General features: G+C 39.0%; 1 protein-coding gene across 1 annotated transcript in view; it reads left to right on the top strand.

The window, feature by feature from the left end:
• The first annotated feature begins 1,680 nt into the window (after positions 1-1,680).
• The window catches only part of swap70b (switching B cell complex subunit SWAP70b), a 47,012-nt gene continuing 34,238 nt past the window's right edge, over positions 1,681-14,454 (top strand). Inside the window, exons 1-2 of the mRNA XM_041795847.1 lie at positions 1,681-1,873; positions 7,882-8,022. Of these exons, the coding sequence (XP_041651781.1) occupies positions 1,778-1,873; positions 7,882-8,022 (237 nt within the window). The 5' untranslated portion in view covers positions 1,681-1,777. The remainder of the gene's footprint in view (positions 1,874-7,881; positions 8,023-14,454) is intronic.

The following is a 14,454-nucleotide window of genomic DNA, read 5'->3' as shown; positions in this document are numbered from 1 at the left end:
GGGCAAAAAACTTTTTTTCTCTCTGGTCCCAGTGCTATAACAGACCAGACGTTGGGCGAGAGCCCTGTGTGGGACTTCTACCTGCCCATTCCCCATGAAAGTCTGACCATTATGCCCTGCTCCTGTAACCTTGCAAAGCAGATGGATGCGCCTGTTTTCGTGTTTCTCACTGTGTGAAACAAACCCATCAGGCGTGCTCCTGCCATGTGTCTTCTTCCTCTTGCAAGCTTGACACAGGCGTCTCATCCCTCCTGAACTTATCTTACCACGGCTGCTTTGAGTGAACAAGGAGGAAGAATGCCCTGCAGCAGCCAATATCATGTGCTTTATTGCTACGCAAAGCTACAGTCATAGCTGACAAGAGTTTTGCAACTGAAGACAGTCGACAGTGAAGCATTTTGGTTTATTTTGGTGTACAATGCTGATATGCTTGTTGATGGAAAATCTTAATTTTAAGTCTAACATTTTAGCTTTGGTCACTAATATACTTTTATTCTAACAATCAAAGATCACCATCTTGTCTATCTCATGGAAAAGAAGTCATTCACAAACATTTTTAGTCAGATTTTTCTCTTTTTTTTTTTGATTAATGAAAACTGCTTCAACTTCATCGTTATATGCAATACAAAATATGACAGAAAAAAAGGCTTTATCTTCATGCAGAAGCAACACTACCATTTGCTATAATATACATAACACTTCATTTGATTTCAGGGGAGTTTCATTACTTTTAACTGAGTTTAAGGTGATATGTAAGCTTAATATCTGAAATTTGCATGATTAATAATTACTTTTTTTCATTTATCTGATTAATATATTCAAAAGGCACATTATAAAGATAAACAAAATAACAGTATTACCCAATCCTGCTCATAAAGATGCTCTGAAAAAACTTCGCTTATGCTTATTTTTAGTTTCAGTTAGATGTTTTCATTTTTTTTAAATTCAGAATCAAACCACAGTTTCAAATTGATTTATTTTTCAGTTACTTTTTTTCAAATTAAAACTTTTGGCATGGATTTAGCTCCATATGCTTCAACTTAGCGACAATAAACGTTTTTATTTGTTAAACCTAATATAAAATACTATATAACATAAAAAAGGTTTTACCTGCAGACGTAACAACAACCATTTACAATGGTTTAATTATCTTTTTTCGATCAGTGAGTTATCATTAGGCTACTTTGCTTGAGGTTAAAGATTATAGCTCAGCCTTACATAATGGATTTACATGATTTATTTATTAATTTTGTCATGATTTACATATAAAAGTAGGTCATTTGAAATTAGAAATAACCAGGGAGCAAACTTTGTACATTTTGGTTATATTTTAAGCGTGTTTTGCGTCGAAAAACAACTTTAGAAACTTTTTTTTTTAGTACCATTTGCTTTCCCTGCGGACGATCCTATTGCGCATGCGCAGTGAGAGAACGACCGTTAGTATGATTTAACTTGTCCGTCCGCGTGTCCTCAACTTATAAAGTGAGTCGTTTTATATGTATCAAAAGTCATACAGCCTGGAAATTATTAATGGTTGAATGATGATATCAAACTCATCATGGTTGTGAGTTAATGTTTGTTTTCCTCGCTGAGCGGAGCTGCTGCTCTACACTCATCTTCACGCAGAGCACGCAGCACGCGTGTGACGTCACGTTGTTCCTCCTTCACCGTGTCCCGCAGAAACAGATCAGACTGTCACACACAGACAGAGGAGCAAACTCACACAGACTCACACATTTAGCGAAAATAAAGAGGGTTTAATAGTAAAGACTTAAAGATGCCGCTGAGGGAGGAACTGTTGAAGTCTATATGGCACGCGTTTACAGCTCTGGATGTGGACAAGAGCGGAAAAGTGTCCAAATCTCAGCTCAAGGTAAACTTTATTTTTATCAAACTTTTACAGTCAGACCAAGCTGGAGGCTAGCCAAGTAGGAAACTGAGATAAAAGTTTATGTCTTTGTTTATGTCAGGCTGTTAAGCTGGTTTTTTTTAGAGCTTTTCTTTCTGCACTGACGAGCAGCAGAGACGCACCTGTTGATAGTTTGACTGATTCAAAACGTCTTTTTGTGTCATACAGAAGAAAATATACAACAACACTGAAAGTATTCTGCTTTTTGGATTCAGTGGGGAGTTCATATAAATTTTAGTTATTTGAACATTTAGTCCCAGTTTGATTTTAAATTACAGCATCAAAACAACAGGTATCAGATTGTTAGGAAAAATATGTATGTGTAAAACTTGATTTGTTAAAAGCAAAACTTGTGAATTAGAAGTGTTTGTAAGTAGACCCAGAAACATAACAAGAGTTTTAGAAGTAAGAGTACAAAATGTCCCCTATGATTGTTACAGTGCTTCTTTTATCTTAATGTATTATTTACTTTAAAAACATGTATGAGGACAACATTATTAGCAGCTCCGAAGAACTCAACTTTAATACTGTGTGTGTTAAAGCTTGAACTGTCACTGAAAAAGCATCATGGCAAAAACAAAATAAATCAGTTTAGACTTCAGGAAAATAATTGTTGATGCTCACAAAGCAGGAGAAGAATCTACAAAGTTATCACAGCGTTTCCAAATGTCAAGAACTGGAGTGAGAAGGGTGATCAAGTAATTCAAAGAGAGCCAAACAGCCCAGAATAAGCCTGGCAGAGGTAGGAAGGGAAAAATATTAAAGACACTGGAAAGAAAACTAGTGAGAGATGTGTCTAAAGAGCCCAGAACAACTCCCAAGACTCTAGTGAAGGACTTAGCCAAGCCAGGAATTGTAGTCTCAAAGAAGAGCACTAGAGCCCTGTACAGGACTGGACTGAGAGGTTGCAGACCAAGAAGCAGAAGAGACACCTTCATGCCAGACTGAGATCTGCTAAGAACAACCTGGAGAAAGATTCTGCATACTGGAAGCGTGTCCTTTGCTCAGGTAAGACCAAACTAGAGCTCTTTGACCACGGAGACGTTGGTGATGTTTGGAGACAGAAGGAAAAGGAACCCCAAGAACACCGTTCCCAAAGTGAAACAGGGCAGTGGGAGTGTTGTGCTGTGAGGATGCTTCTGGAACTGGGACTTTCACATGGGGAAAGGAATCATGAAGAGAGAAGGATATGTGAAAATTTATGCTCCATGGCAGTGTTATTCAATCCTGCTCAACCAAAGAGCCAAACTGTTGAAAAATACATTTGCAATAGCCACAATCTAAGTGGTGAAAAGTGGCAATTACAATAGGTTACAGGTGGCAAACATGGTCAAAAAAGTGAACAAATAATGAGAAAAAGTGGCAAAAACATTGCAAAAAATGAGTGAAAAGTGACTAAAATGGGCAAAAAAATCAGAAAACAGGTGGGGCAATAGGCAAAAAGTGGCATTTGATTGTAAAAGGCAGGATAAAAGTGTCAATTTTGGGAGAGAAGTGGCAAAAATGGGCTTGAAGCAGCAAACACAAGGAGAATAGTGGCACAAATGGGTTAAAAGTGGAGGGAGAGGAAACTAGAGCAGAAGTAAACTGATATATTTCTTAATATGTACAAAGCAACACACCCACATTACTCCAGCTGTGTTAGCCAATCACTGGTCAGCAGTTTTAAAAGACTCAACTATAAAGTCAAGTTTTAAGAACTGCAGAGTCTGAATCTAAAGATGCTAATATTCTGTGTCAAATCTTTTTTAATACAGGATGTTGAATTTTAAGAGAGTTTCTTTTATTTAAGAATATGGTAATCCTTTGTGTGCACCTTAGTCATGTATGTTGTGTTCACAGTTTCAGTGAATTGAACAGTGATGCATTGATCCAGCTTTCTAAGTCCCAGTACTGGTCTGATACCTGGGCTTTGGGTATCTTGTTGAGGTTGTTGGTGTAAAAAGCGTGAAGTACCTCTAAACTGGTCAGCCTTTGTTGTTAGCATTAAACTGAACTGTGCAGAATGGCCTAAAGTATCATCCCAATTGTTATTGATACCTGATCTAGCTACCGGAGTCTGGGTCAGCCTGTTATCAGAGACCAGGACTGGATCAGTATATCCTTAGAATCAAAAATGGAAATAAAGCTGCAAGAAATGAATTAATGACTTTCCAGATTATTTGCAAACAAAGCCACACATAAGGGGGGATAAAGGGGAGAGCTTTTTGTGACCCAGCCACATGGGGGGCCCATGGAGGTCAGCAAAACCATGGTCTACTGTAAAGTTAAGTTGTGATATCCATATTTAAATTTTAGCCTGAATAATAACCACTCTTACCAAAGCAACAAAATATGAATTTCATTTATTTATGCTGAAGAACAATATAGCAGTTTTTAAAATGTAAACCTCTTCTATTAAAACAGAATTTCCCATTTAATACTAATGCTAACAATGTGGATGGACGCCCTGAACTATTAGGAAAGTAATGTCAGACTTTATGGCTAGGCCATGATGTGCAAAGATGTCAGGATGCCAGAAAATAAAATAGAAGAAACTGAGACAACTTTTTTGGAAATAAGGAAATAATTGAGTAATTATGAAAAGAGATTAAAAAAATGGCACAAAAAGGCAATAATGGGTGCAGTTTCAGTAGATTGTCCCCGCCAGTTAACAAAGCAAGGACTGTAATGGTTTGGTGTAGAAGAACTTGACTGGATTGCACAGAGCCTCAACCCCATCAAGCACCTTTGCGATGAACTGGAATGGAGATTCCCATCCAACATCAGTGCCTGACCTCATAAATGGTCAGAACACTGAATGAATGGGCACACGTTCCCACAGAAACACTCTAAAATCTTCTTGCCTTCCAAAAAGAGTGGGGGCTGTTATAGCTGCAGAATGGGGTGCAACTCCATATTAAAGTTCGAGTACTTGAATATAATGCTGGTGTAATGGTCAGTGGGCCAAATACTTTTGTCCATAAAGTGTACCTGGAACCATGAAAAGCTCAGTAAATGAGCCCTCCCAGATGCCATTTGATAATATTAACTCATGCACATTGGATCTGTGGCGTTAGGGTTAGCCCCCTGGTTCACTTTTGTCTCCTAGGTCTGTCTTGTGTTGGCTTTGGAGCAGAATGAAAATAAAATGGCTACATACACAGACCTTACTGCACTTGTCCAGTAATGTCAGTGTGTCCTGTGGCCCTAGACAGTATGTTGTTTTCATACAGTTTGGCAGTCAGTCATACTATGTCACATAAAATAAATACATATAAAGTTTGTGAACAGCCCTAGCATGTTTTAGGGTTCACTTCATGCACATCAAATCAGCATTTCACCTTTAATGTTATCTAAGAACACCTGAGAGCTCATGATGAAGAGACAAGGCATGAGATTTAAGTAATTTCATACATCAAAATAAAATAGATCATACTTTGAAATTTACTGATGAAGACAAAGTTCAAGAAACAGCCACAGCTTCTAGAAACACTCTCATGGGACTCCCAAGTCAATTCACTTTGATTCTAAAAATATCTTTTATTCACAGATCCACCCTGCTTACAGGTGTTCGTGAAAATCAGGTTTTCACTTCATTAGATGTTTGACTCATTGTTAGATAATACACATTTGCTCAATTCAACACTCACATTCTTCTCCCATGCAAGCTGATCTGTAATTTTAGATCATGTGAGAAATAGACACGTAGCTATGTGTTCACTTTTTTCATAACTTAACTATGTCAGTCTCAAGGTATTACTGGATAAGTCAGAATATTCCATTAGGCTCGTCACATGGCAGGAATCCATGCATTTAGGCATGCAGACTTGGTCAAGATGATCTGCTGAAGTTCAAACCGAGCATCAGAAAGATGATTTAAGAAGTGCCATGGTTGTTGGTGGTGTGGCAGGCTTTCAACTGGATGAATTAGCAGAAATCAAGGTTCATCAGCCAGGCAGTGTTTCTACAGTCTTCTGTTGTCCAATCATGGTGAGCCTGTACAAATTGTAGCCTCGGTTTCCTGTTCTTAGCTGTGAGGAGTGGCACCCTGGTGTGGCCCAGCGGCTGCAAGGTTTGTTATGTTGCGCGTTTAGAGATGCTCTTCTGCAAAGCTGTAATGAGTGGTTATTGATGAACAACAAGGCAATAAAGCCTGGAGAACTGCTGCTCACTGATAATTTTCTCTTTTCTCACCAGTCTGTAAACCCTAGAGATTGTTCTGTGTGAAAGTCCTGGTGGATCAACAAAACTGTTGAAGATTATCTTAACCATCTACACGCCTAACTGAATTGGTTTCTGTCATGCAGGAGTGGAAAATAACTAAATACATTTACTCACATTACTGTTATTGAGTAGTGTTTTTGTGTACTTGTACTTTTTAGTAGTTGTTTGGAGTTATTTGACAGTGGTTGATCCACTGGTGATAGTTCAACTCTGTAGAGTCAACTAATCTAAGCTCTGCCCACTGTGGTTTTAAATCTGGGGGGATGTGTAGTCAGTGTTCCCCATCATGCACTTGGGCAGAGTGGTTAGATGTTTCCTGTTGTACAGTGGTCCCTGTTTGGGTTTTAGCTCATGTTTCTGGTGGATTGTTGTTGTTGTTTTTGATGTGAGACCCATTTGCACCATGAGTGAAGTTATCCTCTGAGTTAGGGTTCCTGCATGTGACTCTAGCTGCTCCTAAAGGACACATAAAGCATATTCTTCATCAGTATGCATGGCCTTGCTATGAGGTTAACTGTCTGCTTAGTTCTTTCCAGAAGATACCCACGTCTCCACAGATTTTCAAGTGTTACTGCAGCTCTGTCATAAAATATTGAACACTTTCAAAAGTATAGTTTAACTATATATAGTGTGGACCAATAAAGACCCTTTTAAAGTGTTACATTTAAATCCACGAGTTTAATTAACACTGTCAATGTTGCTGTGTATTAAACTTCATTGTAGAGGTTACGGCTTATGATTTGCAAAAATAATCCAATTGCAATTTTTTGCCCCAAATATTGCGCTTGTGATTGTGGTTAATTTTATGTATTTTTCAAATAATTCAAGCAATAAATAATTCCATAAATAAGACAATGTGTATTGAAAACAATGAAATTATTTCCAAAGCAATTAATCCAGGTCTGTCTGTCAGAAAAAAAACTAAAACATGAGCCTCCAGATTTGTCTTGTTGCTGTGATGTTAGCTGGGTTTTTTCTTGTTTTGTAAATAGGGCTGGGAAAATAATTGCAAATTAGATTAAATCACAATATGGCTTTGTGCAATGTACAAATTGCAGAAGTTACATTATTTCTTTTACTTGAAATGTGTCAAAATACCATTTTGATATATTCATTTTTTTGCAGCAGGGATTTTATGCACATTATGCCAACATTCAAGTGTCACCACAGCAGTCCATTTAAGTATGATGTACTTCTCACCACACTGCTGGCAAAGCCTCACCTCCCCCACCCCAGCCTCCTCCTTTATATTTGTTGCACCCTTCAATTCAGATTTATGCTACTATGGATTAATTGCCTCTAAAATAATTTCATTGTTTTCACTAAAAAATTTCATAAATGGATTTGTCCACATGGAGGTTTCTAGCAATGCACTTCCTGGAAAGTCAAAGCATGCTGCTTGTTTAACCCAGAGAGCATCTTTTGAGCAGAGTCTTCTCTGCCGAGTAAAACTGCAGATCCGTTTTGCAATAGAATGGTTAAATGTATCATGAGTGTTTTCCTGACTGAATTAAGGTTATAATGTAGAATGATTTAGGCTATTGCTTGAATTTGTTAGAAAATGAGAAAACTAATAATTATAACATATTAAATAGCAATCGCAACATTGGGCAAAAAACACAATTACAGTATTTTTTCAAATCATTCAGCCCTCATAGAATCATAGAATTTGTAAACAACCAAGAGTGCTAAGACTGTAATGAATGAAAATGAGTTGATCATTTTCATGATCAGTGATTAAAAACAATGTCTTCCCTTCATTCCAGGTGCTGTCACATAACCTATGCACTGTGATGAAGATCCCACATGATCCCGTGGCTCTGGAGGAGCATTTTAAAGATGATGACGAGGGTCCCGTTTCCAACCAGGGGTACATGCCGTACCTGAACAAATTCATCCTGGATAAGGTCAGTCAGCAGCGACTATCTCTGGAGTTTGGAAACATTTCTACTGACAGCTTTGACTGTGTGGCTGCAAGAACGTTTTTGTCTTCTGTCCTTGTTTCCTTTGTTGTCAAAAGCAGACGTTGAAGTTTTAGTAGATGACACTGATTCACTAAAGAGTGGTTGTTGGTTGTGATTTCTCAGGTTTCTTAAAAAGTGAATCATCTACTTGTGCTGTCTTTATCTGAACAGCAACACATTATCAGTACAAAAACAAACCTGACCTTGAATATTACCAGCAGCAGGGAGTGCTTTGCTGCCCTGGGTTTGGCTTCAAAGGCTGAAGCACAAACCTTGCCAGAGCTCAGTGTGGCCATGTTTGAGTTCTTCACAAAATCAGAGTTACAAAGGCTGCAATACCGCAGAAAGGTCATAAAATATAAAAAAATAAAATACTCAGCTTGTAAACAAAACTGATATCAGTACATAGTATATTTTAAATAAGAAAATGTAACTAAAAGAATATTAAAAATGTAAATTCAGGTAAAAAGAGAAGAGGCTTTACAGATGGATGATGTAGCAGCTGCTGAGTAAAGACGCTGATGACAGCCTGTTGTATCATTCTATATCAGTCCACAGTGTGAGTATATAGAGCTGGTGACTCTCTCTCTATTATCCATCGACATTGGTCACTGCTGAGCTCAACACAAAACCAGTGATTGATCACTGATTCAGCTCATTGTCTGTCCCTTAGTGATGATGTCACAGCGTGTCACAGCTCTATGGTGCACTGGTGATTGTTAGCTTGGAATGAGTGCCATCCAAGAAGCCTTTTTCATTCATGCTAGCATAAAAGCTCGGATTCTCTGGATGTTTGGAATTCTTCTCACATCACGTCAGGATGGAGAATATTGGCTGAACGGCAACAAAAATTGACAGTTTTTGAACAGTTAAATTCTTACAGGGCCCTCATTTATCAAACTTGTACAGAAAGGTCCATATGTGTATCTGTGAAATGTGCGTGTCTGAGATTCGTTTTAGTCACATTATCTCCAGTTTTTTAAGAGTTTATGACCCCTAAAGGGAACGCAGCAGTGGTGATATCATGGATGTGTGTGCCAGCACTTACAGTAAATCTGTAAACAATGAGACTTTCCCTCAGAGAGATCTTAACTGTGCATTGTTTCAATTTCCTTGTGTTGGTTTTGGTAGTTGTTAAACATGCAGGCAGAGGTGACACAATTTTTGGAACCAGCAATAATTTTTGTGACATTTAGTGTAATTTCTGCAAGACTCAGTGACTTCTGAGCAACTCTGGGGTTTCTCTGTCAGTAAAGTTGCTTCACTTGTTTCTTCTCTTGAGACGTGACGAGTTCAAAAGAGTTGTATGACACAGAAAGAGTTTCATGACACAGAAACACATTAAACTCTGATTGCAGCTCACTCTATTTAAGGAAACGAAAAAATCCAGGATTAAGGCTCAGGATGACAAACATTTCGTCATGGGAAAACACTATTTTATGTTTCTTTCCACACACACTCAAACACTTTCGGCCCTCCCACCCATTGAAGTGGAGGTGACCCGGTTGAAGGAGAGCGAGGGCGTCGGTCAGGGCATTCAACTGCTCTCTCTCCTGAGGAAACTCCACCCGGTCACACAAGGAAACTGTGCATGAATGTGTGCATGTGTTGTGACCAGGAGCTTAAAACAGTTCAAAAGGAACCCTGTTTTAGATAAATGGAGCTGCCAGTGCCAAGAAAATGAGGCAAAAACAAAGTGACGTTGAAGGTCATGACATCAAACTCTGAGGTTTAGTGAAGAGTTCAAAGAAATGAGTGAAACCAGAGGAACAGGTGATCCTCTGTGGCTCTGACATACCAGTCAGTAGGTGTGTTCAACAGAGAGAAACAGCACTGTTATTAGATTTTTATACACAAAATGGTTGTTTTAGTGTTTAGGAACAATTTAAGATTGTTTTATTTAAGAGAAAAAAATGGAGTTTACTGGAAAGAAAATGATAAGTTTGTCTAACTTTGGCAGAAGTTGAGCTATATTACAAGAGGAATGAAAAACTCAACCAACCAAAGACGTAACAACGAGAGATGTTCCAACACCATTCATTCCTTCCTGAAACTGATCCGATACCAGTGTAAACTTCCTGGCTTGACTGCTGTGGACTGGCACATTATTTTATCCCTACAGCGACCTCAGAACTAATAGAGCAGTAACGCAAAGCCTGTCTGTGTGACACTTTAAGTTCTTTCCTGCTAATTAATGTGAGTTACTGCTAAATATTAAAATGACAGTTACACAGAGGGCCATGCCACAGGCTCTCTTTCTCTCCATTATGCTTCATTCAGGTTGTCTCCATGATGATCTGTGTTTTAAACCATGCAAAGTTTGACACAGCGTGACCTGCTGACAGAACTGCCTGCCATTGGTTGACAGCCCCTCACAAAGCATGCTGGGAAGACAATATTGCTGTTAGCATTCATGCTAGCAGCAGTCAATGGTTGAAAATAGATTCAAAATGGCTAAAAAGATATTCAATATAGAATCTACTAGTGTGGATTTAATCTTTTAAGTCCCCTAAAAGTCACCCAAGTTCAGGAACCGGATCCGGCACGGAGCCCTGCCAATCTGAAAGGTCTAACAGAAGCATAAACCAGGCGTAATACCTGAGAAGAGACCTCTGAGGAAAATTTGGCTCCTGTTTTAAAACTCTGAAACAATCAAATATAAAGAAACTAAGGATGTTCCTAAGCGTCTATTTCCCTATTTGGCTAAACGCTCATTTACATTTCGTTTAACCGACTTGTCTAAAGAGGAGAAAACCCTCATAGGGTCATTGTGTCAGCAGGTGTGATGTTAGCCTGATATACTCTCTACAGCACGGCTAGCATTAAAAGCTAGCGCCACCAGCCTTCGTTCCTCTTTTTAGACTAATATCGTGTTTTTATATTTGGCCTCTTTTCACATCGGGTGAGTAGTTACACGTGAGTTCAACCCTTGAAAGCCTACATACCACTTTATTTGCATTTACTACCTTAGAAAGCTGTCGTACGGCAGTCTTCCTACTACATGTTAACCACTAAGCCACCACTGAGCTTCTCATGTTTACATCCCGTGAAGCGCCAGAGAGGAAGGCAGCAGTCATTAACTGAAGCTACAGCGGCCTCTAGTGGCAGGAGGTTCATTAAAGTTTAAAAGAGCATTATGGACTGGGATTTCAGGCCTTTGTTCATTAAAAAATGATAGATAATTGGTTTAACTGACTAGTAAATCTGGCGTCGGCTAATTTGATAAACGATTTTAACCGTTTTACCTATTAACGGCGCACATCCCTAAAAGAAACCCTGACCAAAAAGGAGGAGAGCACCTACAAACGGAGCATCTTTCATGCTTGCAGTAGGTTCTGATTAGCTGTGTCCGACTAAACATTAGAGTGTATTGATTTATACATGAAACTGCTCAATTTGAAACTATTCAACTATGTTAATCTACAGTGAAACTATCAGAAAGGGGACAAACTTCCATTGCTACATTGTTCTATGTAAACTGATTAATAGAGTTGGGACAGAATACTGTGATATACAGTGGCCATTGTTAAAATGGAGCTCTGAAAGCAGTAACTAGCAGTTTCACACTTCACTGTGATGTTTTCAACATGAATAAGCAGCATGTAAATGGCCAATCACAGGCCAAAGGGGAAGGAGACAGAGGGATAATGTTAGACAGCAGCATAAAGAAGTTAAAAAGTGGAAGTTGACCAGCCACCGTAACTGTGGTGGTATCTAACTTTAACATTTACATATATGAATGCAAGCTGACTAAAGAGGTGAACATTTTGAGTCTTTTACCATGACTCTACTGAACTCTGTTTTTGAAGTTAAAGGACTTGGTAAAGAACTTGTAGAGTTCTCAGCAGATCCGAAAGCTGACAAACTTTGACTTGGGAAAAAATGGGAAGTGCAGAGCACACAAGGCTTGACTTCATAAAAAGTCTTCCCGTCTAAGAGTGGGAACTTGACCCAGATTCACTGACTACATAGTCGACTGAGATTTTCAGAAGATGATCAAGAATGGTAGAATTATCTTTGCCCCTCTGAGTGATTTATAGATGTTATGCCATTGTTCATCTCCAGATGATTCATAAAATGATCTTGGCCTTCTAACGAGCATAATTAAGTTAAAGCTGACTGTAGGCGTTCTAAAAGTTAGAAATTGTATGTTCTGAACATTCATTAAGAAAACTGACACTACATCAGTAAAATAGCATAAGCTGGACCCTTAATACATATTTTTCCACCTTTTAAAAGTTAGTAATGACGTACATATCACAGTAAATTGTTACCCAGGTTAAGATCTGAGATTCATGCTGGGATACATAACCACTCAAACCAGACTAACAGGGGTTGGTGCCACTTTTTAACTGCTTTTCCCCATCGTTAGCTCATAAACGCACATTGTAATACCATGGGGAGCACATTATTGGATAAATAAACTGTGAGGAGCGCTGGTTTGGCTGAGAGCACTCCTTAGTAAGGACAACAGGTGACAGAGGAGAACAAAGTGACTCACAGGCTGTGAGTCTGTCTCACTGCAATCACAGCAGCTGAGAGCTTAACTACTGGATTACTGTTTAGCTAATAGATACAAAGACTACAGTGCCATGAAAAAGTATTCGCCCTGTTTCTGATTCTTGATTTTTTTGGCATTTTTATCACAGTTAAATGTTCAGGTCGTCAAACCAGTCGTAATACCTCACTAAGACAACCCAAGTATATACAAAATGCAGATTTTTAATGATGATTTTATTGATTAAGGGGAAAAAAAAAACAAAACCTATGTGGCCCTACAGACAAGCTGCGTTACCACTGCAGCCATGGCGGCCATCCAAGGTGGCAGCGGCCACAAATTGGCTATAGGATGAAGCCTGATTTGAGGTTAAACTAACAACATTTCTGTGAATTAACAAATCATCTTTCTATTATGTTTGCAGGACATGTAATATTCTTCAATTCACTGATATTATGAGGTATTATCATGTGATTGTCTTGCATTATATCCATTTTTACACATCATGTGTTGGCCTGCTGCTTAAATTGGTTAGCTGTGGTAGTATTGCATGTGCAGGAAAGGGCTGATTTTATTCAGAGCTTATAAATAACAGCATCTGATTTGTGCATCGAGAGTGCTTGCATATACTCAGTGCAACATTTAAGGTTTTCTCTGAGGCATTTTCCAATATTGCTAGAAGAGCTGAAACAACTCTAGGTCAAACACCTGCAGATTGTTTTGTTGCACAATGAAGCATTAAAAACTTGTTTCATTTCCTCTTTTCACATGACTTTCATTTCATATCATGTTTCCACATACGTGTCTGTCTCTTACATCATGAGCTGGAATTTTTGTCTACTATAGAGAGCTAACAGTCCTGTTTAACTGGTACAAGCATTTCCATTGTTTTGCTGCTTTCTTTTCTAAAATGACTTGTCTCGCTGTGGTTTTGCTCTGTGGAGTTTCTGTGTGAGTTGTAAATGCTTAGATAAGGATCCTGAATCCTAATGAACATGTGGCGGTGGAGCTTGAGGCTGACAAGGCTGTGATTGTTTCTGTGAGGAGACCCAGAGAGTGATGGAAGGAGTGAGAGAGGGACAGAAAAGACACAGAGAGAGAGAGAGAGCCACAAGGACAAAGACAAACAAGACGAGCATGACACAACAATGTGAGACCCGGAGCTCCTCTTTCATAACAAACCCCACTTTCACGACCTCTCTGTTGTCATCCTGCCAGCGTCTCTCTCTGCGTTCAGTCTGCGCTGACTCACTGGAAACCTCTCGTCTCAGACTGAGCAGTTCTCATCCTCACATGAGAGATCCACATTCCTGTAGAAAAACAGGAGAGCTCAGTGGTAATCAACTACTATCAGGCCTCCAGAATTTGAAGCGATGAGGGGAGGGGTGTTTTCACAGATGCATGCCAACTTCTTAAAGTGAACTCCACCCAGAATCTATCTTTAGAATAAGCACCACCTGTAGGCTGAGAGGAGGGTGAAGTTTCTTCCTTCAGTGAAAAAGAGCAACAGCTTTGTTCTGGTTCACTAAATATCAGTTTAATTTGTCTCTCTAAATGAGAAATACAGTTACAGTAACATGCTGTAATCTAAGACCAAGGACCATCTATTATTATACCTCACAACTGAAAAAGCAAAGTCCAAAAAATGCAAGTGTGACAGTGCAGACTACTTTTCATGTTGCAAAATGTCAAAACATCATCTATCCTGCTAATCCCTCAGGTAAGAGGCAGGTTTACCCTGGACTGGTTGCAGGGCTGGCATATAGAGACAGACACCAGGCACACACACCTATGGCCAATTTTTAGTCACCAATTAACCCAACGAGCACGTCTTTGGTGATAGGAAGAAGCTAGAGTACCGGGAGAGAACCCATGCA

The sequence above is a fragment of the Cheilinus undulatus genome, linkage group 9 (assembly GCF_018320785.1).
Source record: "Cheilinus undulatus linkage group 9, ASM1832078v1, whole genome shotgun sequence".
In the NCBI taxonomy this organism is placed as follows: domain Eukaryota; kingdom Metazoa; phylum Chordata; class Actinopteri; order Labriformes; family Labridae; genus Cheilinus; species Cheilinus undulatus.
This window is presented reverse-complemented; position numbering and strand designations above follow the sequence as displayed.